Here is a 23,308-nt window from a genome sequence, read left to right as displayed (position 1 = left end):
TTCTTGTTATCTAGCTCTGTTGATACAGTTTCTTCCATGGTTTCTTTTCAAGAATGTATTTGGAGCATAGAATAATACAGGTTCGAGTGAGCTTTGCCTGCCTGGTTGGTAATACTGTGAACTTGGAACTTTCCCGCGGCGCTAATAATGCACCAACTTAACGGTGCCGTTTTCCCCACAAAAGTAACCTATCCCCTCCACACGGCGTCGTTTGAGCTCTCTCCAGACCTACTTTTTTTTTTTTTTCTTTTTTTTAATACGAGTTCCCATTCTCGAGCGATTCTGCAAAAACAACAGAAGCAGGATCTTGTTTCAATCTCAAGCACGATTTCACGGTTAGTTTCCGGTTCTACTTTTTCTTAATGTTGAATTCAATTTATTATTATTATTATTATTGATGAGCCTGGAGGTGTTTACGCAGATGAAGAAATCGCCATTGCTGCCGCTTCAAGACGTATGCGGAGGCACTGAGAGGAAGCAGAAGACAATTGGGAAGGAGGCGCTGGTGAAGCTTTTGAGATGGCATTTCGGTCACGCCGAATTCAGGGGGAAGCAACTGGACGCCATTCAAGCTGTTTTATCTGGTACAAAGAACAATTAAAATTTATTATTATTTTTAACGTTATTATTTAATTTGGTAATTTATGACGGATTATGTCAATTATTCTGTTTTAAGGGAGGGATTGTTTCTGTTTGATGCCGACTGGAGGAGGGAAGTCAATGTGTTATCAGATACCTGCTCTGGCTAAACCTGGAATTGTTCTTGTTGTTTCTCCTTTAATAGGTGAATAATGTCATTTTGTCGTCTCTTCTATTTGTTTTTCATAGTTGATGAAGTATGTTTTTGTATTGTATTGGGTTTTCTTTGAAATGGTACGACACATTTCTGATATCTTTCATTTGTCTCTCCAACTTTGATTCACAGCTCTAATGGTAAGTTCACTGCGACTTTCTTCAACTCTTCTTTTCTTTTTTCCTTTCTTCTTTCATTGTTGAGTAATTTTGTGTGGTTATGTTTTATATGTTAAATTAGGAAAACCAGGTGATGGCACTGAAGGAGAAGGGGATTGCTGCAGAATATCTCTCTTCAACACAGACATCGTATGTCAAAGACAAAGTGAGTTCTTTGGGTTCAACCTACATTGAAATGCTAGGAACTGTTGGCAATTACTGTATATGGCTCATGATGTTTGATTATTGAATAATTCTTTGAAGGAAATATTGTAGTGAACTGTAAGCTTTTACTAGTATATTGAATTACTTTTTGCTCTGTTTTTCATTGTTCTTCTGCTTTGACAGCAATTTTCTGTTTTTTCATGCTCTTGACGTTGTCTTGGTTGTGAATTGTGTATATGTTTTCATGTTTCTGTATTGTGAAATTTTTTGATCATTAGATTCATGAAGACCTTGACTCCGGAAAGCCATCCGTAAGGTTGCTTTATGTAACACCAGAACTTATTGCAACGCTGGGATTTATGTCAAAGTTGATGAAGATTCATGCCAGAGGGCATCTTAATCTCATTGCCGTAGATGAGGTATAATATTGATGTGGCTCGTACGAGCACCTCTGGAATTATTAGTTGTTGCAACTTTGACTTTTTTAGTCAATGTCTGCATTTGATCCTCTTTTTTCTCTGAAAATTTAGGCACATTGCATCTCTACATGGGGCCACGATTTCAGGTTTGTGATCGGTTCTTGCAATGAGGAACTTCAGTTTTTTCTCCTTGATTTTGCAAATAAAAGAAACATCTTCCAATATGGGTATATGTACGTGGGATATCCTCATCCAAATGGCTAGTAAAGCTTCATCTCAGATTATATGATTGCATATGTTTCAATCTTTACCCAAAGATGCTTAGACAGATCCCTCATCATTCTTAATCTGATTAAATTCAACTCAGCCTATTTATTTTAGGCTGTGTTGGCATAGAAGGATACTAAACAATTTTCATGAGTGTTTTCCTTTTTCCTTGATTCCTATTAATCTTGTATCTCCGATAATACTAATTTGTGAGTCAAGTATTTTCCCAGCTAAGTAAGTGCAAGTTATTGTTATCCTCAATGTTGGCATACTTATGCTTCTGAATTATTTTCCAGAAAAACAACTGTTTGATACAAGTGCATTATTGCATTCTGATCATATGTCACTGAAACTTCGTTGCATAGTTTCATGATTTCCTTTTTCAATCCTTTTCATTTATTGAAACAGGCCTAGCTATAGCAAGCTTTCATCATTGAGGACCCGTCTCTCAGATGTTCCAATATTAGCTTTGACAGCTACAGCTGTTCCTAAGTGAGTGGTTGATGCACTAAGTAGAAAGTTGAGTTCATTCTTGATTTTTGAGGCTTATGGAAACTCACTTCTGATTCATGTGTCATGTTGCCCTATTCTAAGTACTTTAATGTTGATATGTTATTACAAATTGTAGTAATTATTGGATCTCTAAGTATCCAAGGGATGAAATTATTCATTAACCTCATCAATTTCTTTCTTCTAAACTGTATTGTCATGAACTCAATTCTTTGTTTCTTTCATGAATCAACTCCTTTTCTTTCAAATCTAATCATTTTCTCATCATTCAACTACCATTTTCATTGAGTCTGTTTTTTCAGTTGTGGTTGATGGACCTTGAAGATATGCCCTTTTCCCCCACAAAGGAAAAAAAATGCGAATGAAGTACAAAAGAAGGACCTAGTTTTACCTTTTGAAAGAAAGTATAGAGCAGTTTTAACTTTTGATTGTCTTTTGTTTTGCAGAGTTCAGAAGGATGTCATTGAATCCTTAAGCTTGCAAAATCCTTTGGTCCTGAAATCTTCTTTTAACCGTTCAAATATATTTTATGAAGGTAGATTCGGAAAGCTGGGCTTGATGAATGCAGTTTAGCTAAGAAACTAGTTGTTGGTCTATCAGTCTTCTGGAATTTTAATTGACAGGGATGCATCCTATACCATTGTACATACATCTGACTGATTTCTCAATAATGCAGTTCGGTACAAAGATCTTCTGGATGATGTCTATTCTGATTTGTCTAATGTGCTAAAATCTAGAGGAGATGTCTGTGGAATTGTTTATTGCCTTGAGCGTACAGCTTGTGATGACTTGTCTGTTCATCTCTGCAAGAATGGCATCTCTTGTGCTGGTAATTATGCGCTCATTTCGTACTTTCTTCCAGAATTTCATTTCTTTACAATGTCATATAACTTCTGCCTTGTTATTGGTGCTTTTCAGCTTATCATGCAGGGTTAAATAATAAACTGAGGAGCTCTGTGTTAGATGATTGGATGTCTTCCAAGATACAAGTTGTTGTAGCGACTGTAGCTTTTGGGTATGTTTTGACCAAAAAATTTCACATACGCCGAACTTACCTAAACTGAATAGCAAACTATCTGCATTGGCTGCAAGAGTTACTTCTCTTCATTCAACTAACTCGCTAATTTTACACTCACAGTGCTTTTGTCCTTCAAATTTCTGCACAGAATCTTTTGGGTTATTATTAAATAGCACATTCACAGTTTTTATGACATCTTAATATGATTTCCAAGTCTGTATTTTTTAGCTGTTGCTTTTAAGATGGAATCATTCCAGTGGCCATGTAATCTTACTTTTCGAATGAGATTCTTCTTAGGTTTATTAACAATATATGCATAATCGTAATGGTTGCTACTTCGTTTTATCTTTTATCTTTACTTACCACACCTAACCATTTCCCAGAGTTTTTCTTATGACTTTTGCCTTTTCTTTTCCCTTTCTGTATTTTCCTTTGGGCTGTTCTGCTGCCTGCAATGTTAATGGATACGGTGGCTTTCCTTCAGGATGGTAAGTAATCGCATACTAACAGCTTTGATGAATTCTGAACAGAATGACTTACTTTTGTATTACATATTGTGATGATGTCGAGTCAATATCATCTGCCATTAATGGCTGTGCTAAGTGTTTGTAGGGTATAGACAGAAAGGATGTCAGAATTGTTTGTCACTTTAATATTCCGAAGTCAATGGAAGCTTTCTACCAAGAGTCAGGTAGAGCTGGTCGTGATCAGTTGCCCTCTAGAAGTCTGTTGTACTATGGAGTTGATGATCGCAAAAGAATGGTTAACTCACCTGCTTTAATTTCCCCAATTTAGTTTTTATATAGGGTATCAGGTGATCAATGAAATCTTTTTCTAGTTTCCCATTATTTGCAACTATATTACAGGAATTTATTCTGAGAAACTCTGGAAGCAAGAAGTCACAGTCCTCAATTTCACAGGAAGGACTTCAGAAGAAGTCCCTATCGGATTTCAATCAGGTGACTTTCTCGATACTTTCTGTGTTACTTTCTCTCTGTGTTCAATTGATGCCTCATGGGATCTAGATATACATCCTACATGCAGATGGTTGAGTATTCTGAAGGTTCTGGATGCCGTAGGAAAAAAATCCTCGAGAGTTTCGGGGAAGAGGTAATAGAGGCTATTGTTATGTATAGTCTGTGTGTAGGAGGTGCTTTCATTTGTCGAAATTCAAGTTACCTTTCTTTAAACAGGTACCTGCATCACTATGTAAAAGTTCTTGTGATGCCTGCAAACATCCAAACCTAGTTGCCAAGTATCTAGAGGAGCTTACAACTACTTGTGCTCTTCGCCAAACAAATGGTTTTACTCGAGTTTTTATGAGCAGGTGTTTTCTATATTTCCCCGTGCTTTATTGATAGGCAGGAGTTTCATATATCAAAATCTTAAGCATTTTGGACTTGATTTCAAATTCGATGGATGCAAATTATGTAATATGATCAGATTCTGCTGAAATTCCAAAGGAATTGCAGCAGCTAAATTTTTTCAATCTAGAACTTTTGGGCTTTTCAAGCAGTCCTTGTAAGGGACTCGTCACCACTTCCAAGGCTCAAACAAAAAGCAATTTGCATTTCGTTTATGCCTGAAAGAAGAACATGGAGCCCTGATTGTTCTAGTCTCTGCAGAACACCATGTCTCACCCCACGTTTGACGCCTTCTGCGGGACCAACTTCCTCTCCTTTTTTATGAATTTTACTTGATGGTTGGATTTTTCTTGGTTGGATCGGAAATAAACCTGATCATTAATTGCGGAAGGAAGAAAATATTAGGAATCACTTCAGAGGAGGAGACACAGAGCAGAGGAAATCTGACGAGCAAAACTTTAACTTACAGGATTTTAGGAATTTCAGCTGCTGCAATGCCAAATACCCCTATCCTGCATTGCTGACCATATATTTCTGCTTCTTCAGTTGCTTGATTCTCATTTTTCGATTGTAGCGGGTTAATCATGTTTCTTCCATAATAATTTTATTGATTTACGATATAGCAGATGCATTGTTTTATAAGTTTCATTGATATCTTCCATCAGTAGGATGACAATCTTTGAAAATGTTTCATCAGTTATCTTGTCTTGAAATGGGGATTTGTTTTCTCATGACCGACCATCTTAGTAATACTCTCTTTTTTCCCTGATTAGTAGCAGTGCTAGTTTTTTTGTTCCTGGCTATAGGTTTTTGGATAACAGTGTCAGGATATATTGGTGATTTACCTACTTTTTTGTTGCCAAATGGTAAGATAACTACTTCAAATATTGATTAAGGCCTTGTTTCCTGAGCTTATTCATCCACGCCCTTGTCATTTCAGCCCATCCATTACTGATGAAGGACAATACTCTGAATTCTGGAATCGTGATGATGAAGCCAGTGGTTCTGAGGAAGATATTTCTGACTCTGATGGTATTTCTCTTTGAAAAGGCGTTTTTCTAGGCCTTTTTTTTTTTTTTTTTTTTCCTGACTTTGTAATGCATGTGCTTCTCATATTACTCCTTGCGCCCCCCTTATCCAGATGGTATCGAGGTCACCAGGACACCGGAGTGGTCTAAACTATCAAAGAAATCAGGACTGAATCAGAAGATCGAGTTCTTGCAGCGTGCTGAAGAAAATTATTTTAGGAATGAAAACCCTGTTAGACAGGTTTATCTTGACCCCCTTTTTCCTATTTATGGATTATTTTAAACTAGTTTTCGTAGGAAACTAGGTAGGTTTCTTTGCTGATGACTTAAGTAAGAGAGGTTTTCAAGTAGTTGGGTGTTAGCCTACTTGAAACATTGTGTGTCCCTGTGCAAAAACAGCTTTAATTTCAGGTTTGATTACAGGTCAATAAAAGCACCAAGAATGCCATATCTGAAACCATGAGAGAAGCAAGCAAGCAGCGGCTACTGAATGCTTTGAAGCAGGCCCAGCAACGCCTTGATAACTTCAAGTAAGTACATGCACCTTGGATTACCATGATGAATATAATAATCCATTTGTTGATTAGTTTACAGTTATTGGAAAGCTAAGCTAGGCTTGACATTCATGATCATCTTTAGAAAATCCTTCACTGCATTAAGTTTTCATTGCAGGATAGGATTTGAGACATCATCCAGTTTCCTAGAAAATGAGTGCTACAAGAAATATGGGAAGAGTGGTAAGTCATTCTATTATTCGCAAGTGGCGAGTACAGTAAGATGGCTATCTACTGCAAATTCCGATGAGTTAAAAAACCGGCTCCGCGGTAGTCATACTTCACCTTCGGAGAACACAAGTTCGAAACAAGAATCTCCTGCAGTGATATCACCTTTGACTGAGGAGGAAAAACAAGTAGCTAATGATCATCATCGTGATACCATTAGACATGAAATTTCCATTGATGCATCTCCAGTGAGAGTTACTTCACCTGAGACAAGGCTGCCACCAATTTTGTCTTTCTCAGAGTTTGTTAACGGTAGGAAGCCAAAGGATGACCAACCAAATGCACCACAAAAGGAGTCAGGAAAGGGACTCGAGAAGCCTAATGAAAAGAGGATGAGGCTGCATTAGGTGTTGAACTCTGCATGAGAGGCAATTTTTCAGAACGTTGTTGTAGATCAATAGTTGCATAGTTTTCCTTGTTTCTTATTACATATTGCGAAGTAAATCTATGGTTTATGGGGACCCATTTCTCCTCGAGAACAAGAAATATGATCTAATACATGTTGAAGCTTGCCCTTCATTGACAATTTATACTGTCAACCAGAGACTTCAATAGTTCAAAGTAGTTTTGTTTCACATAAAGGCAACCTGAAGCAAACATGATGCCAAGCGATGTTAAGTACACATAATCAATAAAGCATCAAATTGGGCCTGACAGAACAGCTGCATATGCCTTTGAGATTATTGGATTAATCTTCACCTATCTCGTGAATAACTGGCTATTGAGAAGGGTTCGTGTGAAAAAAGAAGAAGGATGTACACGCTCAACTACTGGGAACATAATTGATGAGCCTAACTAGGCTGAATAGAGTCGGTATTTGTAAATCCAGATGCCTCTGCAAGGTCCGACAATTCTTGCTCTCCACTAAGAACCTGCAAGAAGCACAAACCGTGATAATACAAGTCATGGATAGCTATACAAGATGGCATATACCCATACCCACACTGTCACTTCCCACATCCTTTTTTTATTCTGACACAGATGAGGGGGGCGAAGCCCGTTCTATTGCTAATTTGCCACCCATGAATAGTACTAAATAGTTTAGTTTGAATGCAATAAGGGTAATAGATCATTAACTAGAAAATCAAATGGATAGATCTCAATCACTATAATCGTGTACAACAGGCATTCTTCTTACCACTCTAAATTCAAATCCAAACAACAATTCAGGCTAAAGGAAGAGAGAAGCCACAAACAAATAAGCTTCTCACCTGACCATTAATCACCCAAGTTGGAAACCCTTCAATTCTAGCATCTGCACATGCCTTTTCTATCTTAGTTCCCTTCCTGTAACCATCAGGGAAGCATTCAACATAGTCCAGCAGCTCTGATGCTTCCCTCCCAAACATCTGTGTCATAGCAAAAAGGACATGGTGCATGTAAATTAGCAATAAAACTTTTCCCAATATTATACAAAATTTAGACCCATCCTGAAGAACAATTGCATTGGAAAGAAGGTCGCGTTGCATGATTTATGAAAAATAAATGAACATGGCAATAACAAAGCTACATGGATCCACATTCTGGCTGAATGCAAGTTCACATCCTCCAAAATATATCTTGGGCAGCAAATTGCAATGGAATATTGGAACTAAAATTTTCATCAGTTGTACGTGACCGCAGACAACAAAGAAACTGGGCATACATCGAAGAATTCTGCACAGAAGTCCAAACAGATGAAAATCATTCGCTAAGAATTTTATGACAGGAAGATTAGGTACCTGTTTTTGTTCTAAACAATGTGAACACCAGAAGGCCCCATACATTTTGGCTCCTACAGATCGCAGATGCCTTGCAAGAGAAAGCCCAAAAGGACTTGACGGTGTTGTTATCTCAGTTTTAAAAAATTGCAACTCAACCTCAGCCTGGCTGTTACTGCAGACATGAATACATCAGGGTAACACTCATTTCCTAGGGGAAAAGTACAACGGAAACCACCAATTTTTCCACTACATTAAATTAGAGAGCAGATGAATAAAAGAAAATATGCACCATAAGTATCTGATAAAATACAAATTTGTTAACCTGGAGGAGACAGGCTGAGCAGTACTATATGAGGCGCTTAGGGTAATAACTACTAAGCTTGCAACTAACAGCTGCAGGCCAACTGATTTTTGCATCTCTCGCAGCCCAAAATCCTATTATAGGAAAATCTAATTGTCATTCAAACTTAATCGTAGCAGCATCATATAAAATAAACAAAACAACAATTTGAAAAACAAAAGCAACCACACCTTTAAAGTGATGAAAAATAAGCTGAATGACAAAAGAGCTGACATTATACAGTACAAGCATGATGCTCCCGGAAATTTGGTGCTTAGAATGTACAAAAAATACCCACTGGCGACCGCCATGGATGTAGTGCTCCCCAGCAAAATCAAACGAGTGTCGGATTCACTGATTCCGAAAGGTGTGTTCTTTCCAGCCAACTGTAGACCTAGTGTTGCAACCAACCCATATGCAACCATACCAATCAATGGAAGAGGAACACCTGCAAAATGTAAAAGGGCCATCATTGAAATCATCTTCTTTCATTGCAACATCAGTTCATAAGGGATTTTCAAGTCAAACATAAATGTTCCTGAAATAAGTCAATAACTGGAAATATAATCTTTTATAACTAGAAAGAAAAATAAACAAATGGAAAAAGAGATTTGGCAAACTTATATGATTAGAATCAAAGAACGCGATTACTTGCAACACGAAAAACTCAACTGGCAACAAGGAATTGTATCTTGGCCTACTGGGAAAGGTGCCTGATTTGGCAGTTCGAATAACCCAAGAAAATGCATTACCGCATAATCACACTAATTTTATTGGGAGATTTAATATTTCCACCTGACAAGGCTAATAAAGCACATATATATCAAAATAATCTTTGCATGAAGAGATTGAAGTACCAAAAACAATGGCGTACTCGCTGTTGAGGACACCGCCGCAACCTTCCCCAGCACCAGCAATCGGGCAAAATGCGTCTGTATTCGTTAGCTTGAGGAAAGTCAAGTATGCTGTTTCGAGAAGGCCCACACTTCCAAGACCTGCACACCATTTGTATGCAGAAATGCTTGTCGAAGAAGAAGAAGAGAACGAAGACGACCCCCTTTCAGCTTCCGATTCTGAATCTGGGGTTGGCCCAGAAGGCAAGCACTGAACCGGACGCACCAGCACGGTCCTACCCCAACCCTTCTCGAATAAGAGACAACATTTGATGAACTACATGCCTAAAGTAACATAAACACTGGGGAGTTTGACAAGAAACAGATAGGAAAGCGAGTACCTTCAATCCGATTAAAGAGGAGACCGAAGGAAGTGAAGAGAGAATAGGAGGGTTTCGAAGGAAGAAATGAGAAGATGATACGCTGATAGCCATTGTTGCCTACGATTTCATCTGAGACAATCTGCGCGAAGGCAGAGCCAACCAACCGTCAACAGAGTGTGCCTGTTCGTTTTCTTAATGGGGCAAATCCTGGAACTAGTTTGGGCCTTAAACAGTTAAACATCCATCTGATAAAGGCCCCAATGTTTCATGGGCCCTCCTGATTCTTCAGTTTTCAAAGTAGCCCAATTAAGCTAAGTTTATCTTATGGGCCTGGGCTCCATCACCTTCTAAGGCCTCCACAGTAGTCGGCAAGTCAACATAGTAGTCAAATTTGGTTAAGAAGCCAAATGTCACCTAGTCATTCGTGGGCCATGGAACAAAAATGGAGCTAAACCGAGCATAAGCTGCCACGTGTAGGACGAATCAACCAGGCATTGGAAAATGTGCAGATACGATAAGAAGAACCGTTTGTTTGTGAAACAAACTTATCCATGTACTAGTCATTGCGAAAATTGTATTGTGTGCCAGCACTCCCCACCACCATCACCATTCCCATCCACCTCCTCTTTCATTCTTTGTTGGATTTATCTCAAAACCACCCATTACTGTATATCTATATATATACATCAATTGTTGATGAATGATGATATAACTGCTGGACCACAGAAACAGAGACAAGAAAATGGAAGCTACGTTGTTTCTTTCCTCTGCTCCTCTCTTGAGGGCCTCCTCTTCTTCAATACCTCCAGTTCTTTGCCCACAAAATCTGAATCACAGGTACTTGTATTGTTTCTTTCATGGGTTTCTTTCGTGCCTCTATTTCTTGTGTGGGTTTCTTGGTTCTTGCAGAATCATCAAGTTCTCTTGTTGCATGTAGGAATTTATTATCGCTACCATCATCGAACTCTCACAGCAGAAGACTTTGTTTGAATCGCAAGAACACAAGCTCTTGGTGGGTATAACTATAAGTGTTGGCTTTTCAACGATATCCCTTGTTCTGTTTCTTTCAATCTCTCTCTGTTTCTTACTTGTCTACTTTTATTATATTTGAAGCTCAAGGGCTTCCTTAAGAGGGAATTTGGAGGTCACCGGAGTTCCAACGTCGGTGCCTGTCCGAGTAGCACACGAACTTCTTCTTGCTGGACATCATTATTTGGACGTCAGGTATATATATATATATATATTCACTCTATCACTGTCTAAATATATATACATCTCTCAGTAATCTTTCTTTTATTCTCTAATGATGATGTTGTTTTAGGACGTTTTTCCTATTAAAGATAATTTACTAGAAATTAGTGGCTGATTCTTTCTTGTCCCAATTTATGAGGACAATTGTACACTTTAAAGTAAACAATATTTGTTGTTTTGTTTGTTTACTTTTTGGTTGTGCCTGCATGTGTAGGACTCCGGAAGAGTTCAGTGCAGGACATGCAGATGGAGCCATTAACATCCCCTACATGTACAGAGTTGGATCAGGTTGATATGTGTGTGTGTGTGTATCATATTAGTTAATTTGGAGATCTAATTATTGTTTATTCTTTACTTGTCCATAGAAAAGTGACTGGAAAAGGATGATTTGGGGCTGATTTGCATTTGTTAGTGCATTTATTTCTCTTTTGTCATCCATCACAATGTCTATTTTAGCTTGAAAGTATTTCCTGTGTGTTCTTGTAGGGATGACGAAGAACCTGAAATTTGTGGAGGAAGTATCATCTCATTTTAAAAAGCATGATGAAATCATTGTTGTGAGTGACTTTACTGTAAAAAAAAAGCCTAGCATATTATATGTTAAAATAGTATTGGAACGCCTATTCATATTTTGATTGGTTTGCAATTTTCAGGGATGCAAGAGTGGTAAGAGGTCCATGATGGCTGCAACTGATCTTTTGGCTGCTGTAAGCACATCCATAACTTGAACAACTAGTTTTCTCGACCAACCAATTATTAATTATATATTATTGTTTTCGTGAGAATTAAGCATCCTAATCTGGTCAAACTATCACCATCAAGTTGAATGTCCCGAAATCTTTCTTCAATTTAGTTCATCATTGTCTCAAGTCTCAACTGACTGCCTCTTTCCAACTACTACCAAAAGGTGGAAATCAGCTCTGAAGATCCAAGAGCAAATCAATGTGTGTTTTAATGAGTCCAAACAACTAGCTAGTTATATTTATATCCTCCTACTTAAAAGTTTTGAGACTCTGATAATGATCGATACAAAAGAGAATGGAAGATGGGTTTCAGTGTAGGAATGTGTCTAGACAAATGGGTACTTGGGGCTTCATCTGATTTGATTCCAATCTGTTTGATGCAGGGATTTACTGCCATCACTGACATTGCCGGAGGATATGATGCTTGGACATACAATGGACTTCCAACAGAGTGAAAAATAATGATGATGATTGTACATGGATCTTAATTATACCAAATAATCCAATTAAGTTCTGTTCAACAAATACACTGATATAGTAAAAATAATTACTCCTCATTCATGTATGTAGTGACGACTGATTGATCTCCACCTCTTCTTTGTAAAACATTTCAAAGGTTATTTCTAACGTTACTCTAACCAAGAGAAAAGTTATCGACTATCTCATTCATGTATTCAACATACGCATTGTAGTTCGAGACAGTGCCGTCATTATCAACTGTAAGAATATTTTAGTTGTGTAAGAAAACACATACGAATGAGAATTTATTTTATTCAAACAAAAACCACTGGAAAAAGGCAAAGTGAAAACTGGGTTAACCATCAGGAAAAATTCTGTACAACGTAAAAACTCTGAGTTCGGGGAAATGTTCCACGAGATCAGATCATAGGTTCGGTTATAAACAGCATTTTGTCATCTGATGTTCAGTGATGACCCCTTCTGAGTACTGAGAAAAAGCCACTAGATGATTTGTCCTTGCAGCGATCTTCTCTATCATGCCCAACCTTTTCAAAAGATTACAATTCTTAAGACTTGTTCCATAGAAACAAAATATATATATATTTAGGATTAGGCAGTATAGTACCTCCTTGGCTATTTGCTGAAGCATCTCTATGATTTCCGAGAAATTGGGTCTTTGAGTTGGATCTTGTTGCCAGCATTTCTCTAGCAGATGTGCAAGTTTTGGGTGAGTTTGCTTGGGTATAGTTGGCCGTAGTCCCTACAGCAGCATTAGTCGAATTATATTCCTTAATAGAAAAGGTCTAGCAATATTTTGGCAACAGAAGAAAAAAGAATACCTTTTGCACCACGCCAACCGCTGCTTGTAATGGGGTCAAGAAGGCATGTGGAAGCTGTTATTTTAATAATAAAATAAAATGATAAGAGGAAAGACGAAGTCAATGACTTTATAAAGCAAAGATAATGGGTAACAGCAATGATGAAATTGAACTCAGTTTTTAATCCTCATAAAAAGACTCGGCTTACTTCTCCAGTTAGAAGCTCCCATAGAGCTATTCCAAAACTAAAAACATCTGCCTTGTGGTCATATGGTTTGTGCTCGATAACCTTCATTCATTAAGACCAATGTCAGTAATTATAAGGAAGTAACTATTTCTTTTACCAAGTAGAACTTACATTGCAAGGCTTTTAGAATCAAGAGTTGATTAGCGAGACGTCCAAATTATGGAAAGAAAAAAATGTACCAAAAAGACAAGATCAGAAGATTAACATGCATGCACATAGTGCTCCAGGAACATTATTGGTTACAATAAACTCAAGCTAAAAAACTTCAGATAATTTATGGCAACAAGCATGGCATCTAATTTATGTTGTAGGTAACAGCATTTAATAAATAAAATAAATATGAAACTAAGAAATTGTCTGATGAATACATACCTCTGGAGCCATCCAGCGGTATGTCCCAGTTTCAGCTGTCATCACTCCAGATTGGGCCTGCACTCTGGCAACCCCAAAATCAGCAACCTTAACAACCTGTCCATCAACAATCTAGTCTGTTAGAATGAGCATATATGAATTCACCAGTAAGCTAGTTATGACTCATGAAGTCACGATACAAAAAGTATAATTTCATTTGGACCAATTCATGCGTAGCTTCACCAGAGCCAGAGGATTTATTATTACTATTATCATTTTCTTTAAATACAAACCTTTCAAAATTTTAAGATGCCATATAATGATTCTAATCTGATTTTGAAAAGTCAAAAGCGAAGAGTAACCAGTCCAAACTCAAGAAAGCACAAGGATAGGGCTGATGCACAAATAAGAAAATGTTTTATTAGTTAAATACGGAAAGACGGTTACAGCAATAGATTACTACATAGCTCAGAGCCATTTCACCCAATGAAAACTTCTTACAAAAAGTGCAAGCAATATAATCAGAAGTTCAGAAGTCACTCTATGCTTCTAAGGAAAAGCTCAGCAAGTAATGATCAAGTACCCAATCTTAAATATTAGATTCATCTACTATGAGAAATGTAAAAAATATAGATATCTACATCATTTTTCGCTTTGATAATTCAAATTGTTCAAAACCGGGGCAGTGTGTAGGGGACTCGAAGCCTGCCCTAAGATACTGGTGCTCCATCATATACATCTACTTCATCTTCATAATAAACAATCAGTTTTTGATTCTGACAAAAAAATAATTCCAAGACAAAAGTAGATCAGCAAAAAGCAGGTTTACTTCTTACATCGTTTTCATCCATCAGCAGATTGGCAGTTTTCAGGTCCCTGTGAATAATATTATTTTGGTGAAGATAGTTCATTCCCTTGGATACATCAATTGCTACTTTCAGCAAAGTTGGAAGCTTAAATGAACCCTTTTGTTTATGGAGAAAGTCATATATACTTCCCTTAGCCATGAACTCTGAAGTCAAAAGAGAATATACAGAGAATAAAACAATCAAGTCATGTCATCCAGAATATTAACACACACACACACAGATATACATATATATATGCTACATTTAGAAGAGTGAACTGGCAGCATTTGTGAAATCTCAAACTCCGAAATTTTGTAAACAGTATTTTTTTTTCTCCACCTACTAGTATAGTAGATTACTTGTAATGCAATTGAAAGAGAGGCACCCTTAACTCTTCCCATCCCAAATTTATAAATGTCAAGCCAGAATGGAATGATATCAATCAATTGAATATATATAATATATCAAAATAGACAGAAGGCTCGCCAGAAAATACCAGTCACAATGCACAGGTTTGGAGGTCGGGTACATGCACCCATGAATTGCACAACGTTCTTATGCCTTATTTTCCTGCAAACCGGAAGAAGCCATAACAGGGTTGGCGAGAGTACATGAAGAATGTCATAACTAGAGACCATTAATTTACCATTTCTACACACAAAACAATAAAACATATTTAAGGTAACACTAGATCATACATGCTTATTTATTTTTACTTTAACCCTGTTAGGCAAGCAGCACCTGTAGTGTCATTTTTCTTTTCAGATCGGCAAAAAAAAAGGCATACAGCATACAATTCACTGACATGAGAATTACACAAGAGAGTTGGTATGTGCAGAAAAAGAAATGATTACGAGGATTAACACCTGAGGAATTTTCTGAATCTAAAGCTAAGTTTTACAATAGTATAGCTTTGTGGTTGCTCCATTCGTTACCAACCCAGTTTTTCCTTAATATCATCAACAAAAGTATTACATGACAATAATGTATCAACTTAACGAACCTCATTATATAAACTTCCTGGGAAAACTCTCCCAGCATCTCTGCATGGACACGCTCAGGTTTTAGGACTTTGATAGCCACTTCTTGACTACAGTAAGTGCCTTTGTACCTGAAGAAGTTAGAGGATGTAAGCAACTGAGAACGTAGATCACATACAAGAGAAATTTCATATTTTCAAAATATACAACTTACAGTTCACCATAGGATCCTGTAGCAACTTTCTGCTCAATATTGAGGTGTCTGGTATCGATTTCCCAGACATCAGTCCCATCACTAGGTATCTCTATGCAGCCCGGAAGAGATACAATCTTTGTTTTCTCATGTTCATTGATGGGAGAAACTGAATGTTGTTTCAAGAAACATTGGTCCTGCAGAGCAACCCACAAGACATCAGAAGAAAAATATCGACACAACAGTTTTTACATACCTGTGTAGAACCGGATTTTCGAAGGAAAAACAATTCATTATTATTATTGTTATTATTTTGAATGAAGCAGTTCATTAACACTATTACACACACTAGAGTCAAATAGTCAGTTATAACAGCATATCCAACAGCTGTTTTCACCGTAAAGTTTGTCAGTGCTGAAGAACTTCAATTCGAACCCTACTCAGACAGTCCAAAGCAGTGACAAAATAAGTCATGGAGCTCCATTATGGTTGAAATATAGGAAAGAAGATTAGTGGCCAGAAAATTTCTATTTCGATTAGAAGATACCGTGAAATATGGCATTGAAAACCTATAATAAATAAAGACATAGCAAGACTATTATTATGTGCTCCAGAGTAAGTAATTCGAAATGAATGGGGGACAAGACTCTTTATTTCCAATACTTCACAAGAAATAATTTATAAAATTTGGGCTTTGGCTTGCCAATTGGGAGCTGGGCAGCCAATTAAACAAACAATAAGTGGTGTCCTATTAATTGATGGAGACCATGTTTGAATACATATGTGATAAGACTTTAAACCTAGGTTCACATCAGCTAGCTCACATTCAGCATCTGACTATGTTTCCTTCAAATATTATTACTATTATAACGTACTAACATGTGTATTCAAGTAGTTCACCATATTGCCTCATACAAAGGAGAAATGAAGATGAAATCAATTGAACTTCAAACGAGTCTCATAAAGGCAGGAAGAATGAAGCAGCTGTATAACAGCCACTTCATAAACATAGATATTTGAGAGTACCATCTTCTTTTGCTTAAACATAGATATTTAAGGGTACCATCTTCTTTTGCTGGCAAACATAAAATATAAATAAGTTTGATGTAGATAAATACCAGCTTGAAATGGCAGCAGCATGGGACCGAAAAAGCAAAAAGACATAAGCCAGAGCAGATATTCACATGAACAAAACTCAAACAAGTAGTGTAAAAGATAATAAAGATGTCTTGCAACAAAAGATAACAATGCAATTATGAAAAATAATATGGAGAAAAACTACCTTAGACTTTAGGATTTCTTTTTCCAGCATATTCTTGAGCGCCTCAGTTTCCTGATTGTTTCCAGCAATGCCCATATGTCAAGCAACAGAAAGACATTAAAGAGCCCAAAGGAAACAGTCAACCTATCCACGATCTAATTATCATGAAATTAAAACAGCACTAAAGTTCACGTCACAGGGTAACCTAGAAAATTAAAACCTGAACTTAGTGGTAACGGAATTCAGAGCCTAGAGCATAAAGCAAAACAGTTTATTATTGGTTACTGACCTCTAGAGTGGGGTTAGTGAATTGTATGAAATTACAGTCTTGCTGAATTGATAATATTATTAGCTTAGTTTCTTTGTTCATGCAGTGCAGTATGATGTCAAGAAAACTAATGATGTAAGTATCAGAGAAGTCTGCTTCGCCACACTTAACCCCTAACTTTAACTATCTTCCAGAGCGGATATTAGCCAAACTAGTTAAATGTCAGCAAGTAGGAGGAACACTAACGCTAATTTCACAATGGAAAACCATCACAACTATATGTCTGAGGTGATCCTTATGTTCACCTAAGAAAATGATTCTTCAACAAAATATACATTAAAAACTCCAAAGGATGCGCATATTATATATGTTACTCACAAAGACAAACATAATGCCAAGTGCTATGTAGGCATCGCAATAAAAACCCTCATCATGAGCACTTTAAATTTTCTATACATACCTCATGGGGCCAGCCATCAACAACAAAGACATCCAGAGAGAATCCATCAACAGTGGAAAAAGCATGAGCTTCTTGAATGTTCAGCCCAATCTCCGCGAGTAAGGCAGTTAACTGGAAATTAATAGCTAGTATGTGTCAATTAGTTCATGTTAAAAATAAAGACACTGTAACAGTGCTAGTGTGTTGAAAGGGAGGGAAGGAGGGAGAGAGAGAGAGAGAGAAACAGAGCGGAATTCAAAGATAAATGAGAGGATATAATGTCACTAGCAAAACTTCAATGCATATATTCCATCCACAAAGGTAAATTAAATCTATCAGGTACCTGACTAAGAAGCTTTGGCTTGTCAATTGTCGAAAATGTGATCTCATGCATAGGCCTACAATCCAATTACAAGAAAACACTGAGTAGAAATCACACAGAATAAACGATAACCTACTATATAATATGTCCACTGTTGAATGGTGTTAAACTGTCCAATTGGCTAGCAGAAATGGCTTGCAAGGATGAAATTCAACACAAACTAAAACAGAAAATAAAATGAATTGAAAAAAACATCCAGCAGCCAACTGGTATAGAGAATCGAATGTAGAATATTTAAAAAGCAGCAAAAGACGGTCATTACCATAGTTAAGATAATCAAATAATAAACAAAAGAAAGCTCATAGCATTTAGAACTTTCCTTGCTAAGTATGTAACACACGTACTATAGTGTATTACAAACATAGTGCTCCTCTTGTCGTCTAAACTCATCACAAGAGGGAAACTAATGACAATTTCAAATGGTATCCAAGAACTGAGAATAAAAACCATCCCATTCCACCTGCAGACACAAAATTAGGAAGATGGCACGTTGAACATGCATGTGACTTCTGGAAGCTTGCTTGAGTATATTGTTAATATCATCATATATAAATTAATTCAATGAATAAAACTTTCATAATTAGCGACAGAAACTCAGTGAAAGAAATGCAACAGAAAACACCCAAGTCCAATAAGGAGGGAAACACATTGCTTTATAAGACTAAAAGATAGATAGTCAAAAATATCTTACTGGATAACATGCGGTGCTACATGAACGGCACTGTCTACATCTTCTGTGTGATGTCTGCTGGCTTGGAGTGCAAGTGCTTCAAGATTCGGAGATGAACCAAATGTAGGTGGTGGATGGACGCTTGATAGAGAAAAACAGAAAAAATAAAATAAACAACTAATTAAGATATGACTTAGGGGGTAGTGAAGAAAACTCCCAAAAAAAAGAAGATAAATAGAGAGCCAAATTGAAATATTCAGTTGAAGTCAATAATTCCATGAGCCATACCCCTGTCTGCTCAAATAATTAGAACTTTGTGCATCCTCTTTCATTGCAGCATCTGAATGGATGGAATCACCAGAGTCTCCATTAAAGATAGGATAAACCTGCATTTGAGCAGAGGATGACCAAAAACAGACATAATAATACCTCAAGAACCAAGATATCAATGTACAGATCACTGGTTAGAACAGTGAAAAAGTAACGCACCTGCACCAGACGAATTTCTAATGCAGGTCGGTTAGCAGGGTCTTCTGCCAGTTTCAGTAATCTCTTGTGTGTGAGCACATCTTCTGCCCTTTCGACGTTCACATCCAATGCATATCTATACAAAAGTTGAAAAACAACGATGGCACCTCAATTCGAAGACAAAATTAAATAAGCGATGCTTCATTCGCACTGAAAGTAAACTCTAAAGAACTATCAGTATCTTATCTCATGTATCTCTGTTCATTAAGTCACTATAGGAACTGGAAACAAAATACTACTTCACTAGTCCTGAATAAACACACCCCTCTACTCAACAGAGCAATCCGAAAAGGAAAGAAACAAAAAAACAGTTCACATATAAAGGAAAAGAAAAGCGACGGATTATGGAAGTACCTCGCAGGAAGTCGATTGAAGTGAAGCCATAGCTGATCATCAAAACCGGGAAGATTAGCCTCTTCGTGGTTCAACTCCTGAATTCTCCTCAGCACCTCGTTATACACCTCGAGTTTCTGCCTTTGTTGCCTCGGATTCGCCTGAGAGAACGTCTCCGTCGCCCTGCTACCGCAACTCTCCACATCTTCTTCGATCGCCATTTCAAAGAAAAAAAGCAACAAAAACAAAATCAAAACTAAACGAAGCCGCTTGTCAGTAGTAGAAAATCACGCAACAACGACGAAGCTACGGAGGATCGCGCATGACGATTTCCGATGAATCCTAGAGAGAGAAAGCAGTGATGCTTTTTGTTATGCGCTTCTCTGTTTGTGTATGCCTGTGTGGATCCACGTCAGCAATAGGGTACACCAGATAGTGGGCCCTTAAACGTCCACATAGTACTTTTGTATAGTGCATTCTATCGGATATTTATGAGGCCCAATTAACATATATCTTTTGGAAGAGAATTCTCACGTATAGTTCTAAAGTAAGGATATAAAATAATAGTTTATATTTATATTATTAATTTAAAATACGTGGAAATCAAAATATTAAGTTTCATTTGTCATCTCATTCATCCACAATATTAAATATAAATATTTATTTTATACCCTTATTATAAATTCTTATGTGAGAATTCTTCATTTTTAGAATTCGTACAAGATATAATTAAAAGGACACAAACGTTAATTCTAATTTTTTTTTAAATAATCGATAAAAAAGGTGTTTGTTTATTTTGGACAATCAAATTAGACTGAGACTTAGTGCGAAACTAAACCAAAATATATTCTACCTGAGATTGAACCACAAAAACTCTGTTGGTATACGTCACTACAAGAAATTCTCAGAAAACCAACCCTTTTTTTCTAACTGGTTATTTTGGTTGGAATTTGGATGAAGTCGTCTATCTGAGTTTGGTCTCTTTCTAATTTCTATTGTATGCTTTAATATTTTTTTTTTTAAAATTTACATGAAGATGTATCATGTTTGTTTATTCAATTATTTGAGATTTAATTTGAAAATCCATATCAAATGTCAAATTGTTTAAATAATAATCTAATACATTCCAAAGATTTGAATCAAATAAACAATAGTTGCCCTTTTCTAGTTTTCTTTTGGTCATTAGTCACTTATGGTTTGAAAGTAAAGTGGTTGGAATCTTTCCATTTGCTTTGTTTATGATTTATCCAAAATTGCAAAGGTGGAACCGACGTGGAAAGATATGGCAGTCCAAGTGACGTGGCAAGATCTCAACTCTCCAAGGGCTGTTAAGGCGCAGAAAGAGATCCCTGTACGCGGCGGCAGCATGTTTTCCAGGAAGTATAAATTAGTGGGAATTTTGTGTTTAATCATGTTTACTTACTCAACTAATCACCCCGAGTAATATGGTCTTATCCATAATTAAATCCTTTTTTGGTATTGGTCAAAGGAAGTGGTCCTACGCCCTACGGTTTTCTTCCTTGATGGCCTCAGTTTATGAATAGGCATTTGGAGCATGGAACACCTGCGCCAAACGATGGTCAAGCGGGCGTTTGTTTTTTTTTTTTACTGAGTATGTTCCATATGTATACTGCCTCTGCCTAGGTAGTCGAGAGGGTTGGTTTGAAAGAGTGTTGTGTTTTGACCTCTTATAGTGAGACGAGGCAGTTTTCGAAACTACGGTGACATGAGATAAGTTGCGGTAACAAAAAGTGTTCAACGCATCATCAAAAGTAATTGTTGTGTGGTGAGAGTAAAATTTGATACTTTTAATTGGATATCAATTAAAGTTTGAAGAATTTATTTTTGTAAAAATATTGGAATAACAAAATTGATGGAGGTCGAAATTGGAAAAAGGAAATTCATGTTCTGACAACAAAAAAAATCAGTCAAACGAGTTGTGTCGGGAGTGGAAGCAACTCTCTATAATTTTAGCTTCGAACTCACCATGGTGTGGTGATTCTGTAATACACCACTCAGTCAAATATTTTTTTGTATAAACACGATATGTTGAAGCAAGAAAATAGTGCATTTGGCAGGTACAAACACGCTGAATAGTCTGCGAAAGCTTTTACATTTCAGTATACTGAATCATAAATGCATGCTTATCCAAAAACTGAAAGGAATATCACGATCATCGATCATTACTTGAGCTGTCATGTATAATAAAGAAGTTGCTTTCATATTTGAAAAGGCCTCACCAAATTAATTAACAAACTGCAGGCATATATATGTTCCTGTTTAATTCATTTTTATTAGCTAGCTGGCCCTAGAATGGTAAGATCTGATACATATAATTACATGTACACAACCTTCTTCCACTACACACGAATCCATACATTATGAAATAGAAAAGAAAAGAAGAAGTATAGGTATTTTGAGTTTTGAACTCATAACGTCCAGATCCCAACGTCATAGCACTCGTTGCATGGAATCATGCACGTACAAGGAACTAATTATTAACTCATGGATAATAAGATCAAATCATGGTTGTAAGAACATGCAATAATATTTAAGACAAACCTTTTCGACAAAGAGTCCTGGAGGAAGGCATTAATGAAAGAGTAACTTAGATATTGGCACGGCTCAATCAAAACCCCAAAAGGCACTATGTGTTTGTGATATGTCTGAGTGAACCAGGCCAATATCGTAGTCACTTTCCATACACACAAACAAACATACACTTTAATTAAGACCCTGGTTTGGAAGAACAATGAAGAAGAAGAAGAAGAGCTAGGGAACATAGAAGGTTGAGAGAGTGGTTGAATGAGGGAGAGCTGAGAATGTCTGTGGAGGATTTAAGAAGGGAGGGAGCTGAGGGAGGGAGGGAGGGGAGGGCTCCCTCATGAGCATTTAAAACCGCGACTACCAAAGCACAAAAGCTGGACCACTGCATTTAACTCCATTATTCCCCATCTATTACTCTCAACTCCAGGCCCATCACCTCCCCCTTCCTAAGAACCCTAAAATACCCCCATCGTTATGTAGCATGCAACATTCATATACTGAATATAGTCTTATTACTTTCGAACACTTTAAATAGCCCTAGAGTGCTATTGTGTTACTATGATGAATCAAACTTAATTGGTCCTTCGGCAACAAGAATTAAGCCTTCAACAACAACTTGATGATAGTTTAGTAGGTTATCTCTTTGAAATTTAGGGCACAAAAAATCTTGTTCAATGTCGAGAGTTTGAATCTAAATTGATGTCATATAATTTTTTTCTACGTGGTTTGTGATTGCCCTCAGCCCAACTAATCGCTAGGGCAGGTTTGCAAATACCTAAGCCGGCACAAATTTGAGCTTAATGAGCTATTTAAAGAACATGTCTTCTAAGTTGTTCTCAGATTAAAAAAATAGTCCTCGGGCTTAAAACGTTCAATTAATATTACATGAAAACCAAATTGAAAATAACAAGCGGATAAAGGGGCAAGAATGTCTTTTGAGTTGTTTTAGGGCAAGAGGGCTCGAAGTAAAAATAGAGATGCCAAAAATTCAAAAACTGTGCCCCAAAACAAAGGGGGTGGTAGCCCCATGGCCATGATATTTATGATGGTGATATTCATTCACTGTCCAGGAAGACCACAAGCAGGCATTTATTGGGAAGGGAATCTCTCTCTGAATCAAGACAGGCCGCAATATTAATACTAGCCGCAGCTGGGGTAAATTAGGTACCCTTTGCCTTTGAGAGTCTACTTTGAAGACTACACTACTTATTACTCATTTGGGTTAGT

The 23,308-nt window shown here is 37.0% G+C and overlaps 4 protein-coding genes across 5 annotated transcripts; 2 read left to right on the top strand and 2 right to left on the bottom strand.

Moving 5' to 3' along the window:
* Nucleotides 1-197: 197 nt before the first annotated feature.
* LOC119999250 (ATP-dependent DNA helicase Q-like 3) lies at nucleotides 198-7,030 on the top strand. The gene is made up of 20 exons (XM_038846724.1): nucleotides 198-335; nucleotides 422-584; nucleotides 677-784; nucleotides 926-933; nucleotides 1,034-1,117; nucleotides 1,395-1,535; nucleotides 1,647-1,681; nucleotides 2,211-2,294; nucleotides 2,759-2,847; nucleotides 2,989-3,141; nucleotides 3,231-3,327; nucleotides 3,815-3,818; nucleotides 3,943-4,092; nucleotides 4,197-4,289; nucleotides 4,375-4,440; nucleotides 4,524-4,657; nucleotides 5,635-5,726; nucleotides 5,836-5,963; nucleotides 6,146-6,252; nucleotides 6,395-7,030. The coding sequence occupies exons 2-20, from the start codon at nucleotides 422-424 to the stop codon at nucleotides 6,849-6,851; spliced, it is 2,193 nt and encodes a 730-aa protein (XP_038702652.1). The 5' UTR covers nucleotides 198-335; the 3' UTR covers nucleotides 6,852-7,030.
* LOC119999260 (thiol-disulfide oxidoreductase LTO1) lies at nucleotides 7,005-9,941 on the bottom strand. 2 transcript variants are annotated; one of them, XM_038846737.1, is made up of 7 exons: nucleotides 9,782-9,941; nucleotides 9,405-9,687; nucleotides 8,739-8,995; nucleotides 8,530-8,642; nucleotides 8,226-8,379; nucleotides 7,716-7,853; nucleotides 7,005-7,376 (listed from the first exon to the last, which is right to left on the bottom strand). In XM_038846737.1, exons 1-7 carry the CDS (start codon nucleotides 9,872-9,874, stop codon nucleotides 7,296-7,298), a joined length of 1,119 nt encoding a protein of 372 aa, XP_038702665.1. In that variant the 5' UTR covers nucleotides 9,875-9,941; the 3' UTR covers nucleotides 7,005-7,295. The 2 variants fall into 2 exon arrangements, with proteins under 2 accessions (XP_038702665.1, XP_038702671.1); XM_038846743.1 differs by having other exon boundaries at nucleotides 8,226-8,373.
* Nucleotides 9,942-10,316: 375 nt separating this feature from the next.
* LOC120002437 (thiosulfate sulfurtransferase 16, chloroplastic-like) lies at nucleotides 10,317-12,314 on the top strand. The gene is made up of 7 exons (XM_038851220.1): nucleotides 10,317-10,600; nucleotides 10,701-10,775; nucleotides 10,877-10,987; nucleotides 11,229-11,302; nucleotides 11,501-11,571; nucleotides 11,668-11,721; nucleotides 12,141-12,314. The coding sequence occupies exons 1-7, from the start codon at nucleotides 10,506-10,508 to the stop codon at nucleotides 12,210-12,212; spliced, it is 552 nt and encodes a 183-aa protein (XP_038707148.1). The 5' UTR covers nucleotides 10,317-10,505; the 3' UTR covers nucleotides 12,213-12,314.
* An 85-nt stretch (nucleotides 12,315-12,399) lies between these two features.
* LOC120002426 (serine/threonine-protein kinase STY17-like) lies at nucleotides 12,400-19,927 on the bottom strand. The gene is made up of 16 exons (XM_038851208.1): nucleotides 19,556-19,927; nucleotides 19,163-19,277; nucleotides 18,962-19,059; nucleotides 18,695-18,814; nucleotides 17,965-18,019; nucleotides 17,643-17,753; nucleotides 16,936-16,986; nucleotides 15,675-15,850; nucleotides 15,484-15,591; nucleotides 14,977-15,050; nucleotides 14,469-14,644; nucleotides 13,654-13,749; nucleotides 13,243-13,323; nucleotides 13,056-13,109; nucleotides 12,842-12,976; nucleotides 12,400-12,761 (listed from the first exon to the last, which is right to left on the bottom strand). Exons 1-16 carry the CDS (start codon nucleotides 19,753-19,755, stop codon nucleotides 12,681-12,683), a joined length of 1,731 nt encoding a protein of 576 aa, XP_038707136.1. The 5' UTR covers nucleotides 19,756-19,927; the 3' UTR covers nucleotides 12,400-12,680.
* Nucleotides 19,928-23,308: the final 3,381 nt, after the last annotated feature.

Source organism: Tripterygium wilfordii, chromosome 1, assembly GCF_013401445.1.
Source record: "Tripterygium wilfordii isolate XIE 37 chromosome 1, ASM1340144v1, whole genome shotgun sequence".
Lineage (NCBI taxonomy): Eukaryota > Viridiplantae > Streptophyta > Magnoliopsida > Celastrales > Celastraceae > Tripterygium > Tripterygium wilfordii.
This window is presented reverse-complemented; position numbering and strand designations above follow the sequence as displayed.

Excerpts from the sequence above, each read along its gene's own strand:
- LOC119999250 (XM_038846724.1), top strand. The coding sequence starts at position 422 with ATGAAGAAATCGCCATTGCTGCCGCTTCAAGACGTATGCGGAGGCACT. Across the intron at positions 4,290-4,374 it reads CCCTATCGGATTTCAATCAG|ATGGTTGAGTATTCTGAAGG; the intron begins GTGACTTTCTCG and ends TCCTACATGCAG. Across the intron at positions 4,658-5,634 it reads ACTCGAGTTTTTATGAGCAG|CCCATCCATTACTGATGAAG; the intron begins GTGTTTTCTATA and ends TTGTCATTTCAG.
- LOC119999260 (XM_038846737.1), bottom strand. The coding sequence starts at position 9,874 with ATGGCTATCAGCGTATCATCTTCTCATTTCTTCCTTCGAAACCCTCCT. Across the intron at positions 8,996-9,404 it reads CGAGTACGCCATTGTTTTTG|GTGTTCCTCTTCCATTGATT; the intron begins GTACTTCAATCT and ends TACATTTTGCAG. Across the intron at positions 8,643-8,738 it reads TATTTTTCATCACTTTAAAG|GATTTTGGGCTGCGAGAGAT; the intron begins GTGTGGTTGCTT and ends TTCCTATAATAG.
- LOC120002437 (XM_038851220.1), top strand. The coding sequence starts at position 10,506 with ATGGAAGCTACGTTGTTTCTTTCCTCTGCTCCTCTCTTGAGGGCCTCC. Across the intron at positions 11,572-11,667 it reads AGCATGATGAAATCATTGTT|GGATGCAAGAGTGGTAAGAG; the intron begins GTGAGTGACTTT and ends TGCAATTTTCAG. Across the intron at positions 11,722-12,140 it reads CAACTGATCTTTTGGCTGCT|GGATTTACTGCCATCACTGA; the intron begins GTAAGCACATCC and ends TGTTTGATGCAG.
- LOC120002426 (XM_038851208.1), bottom strand. The coding sequence starts at position 19,755 with ATGGCGATCGAAGAAGATGTGGAGAGTTGCGGTAGCAGGGCGACGGAG. Across the intron at positions 16,987-17,642 it reads TTGATGGCTGGCCCCATGAG|GAAACTGAGGCGCTCAAGAA; the intron begins GTATGTATAGAA and ends GGAAACAATCAG. Across the intron at positions 13,324-13,653 it reads ACCGCTGGATGGCTCCAGAG|GTTATCGAGCACAAACCATA; the intron begins GTATGTATTCAT and ends TAATGAATGAAG.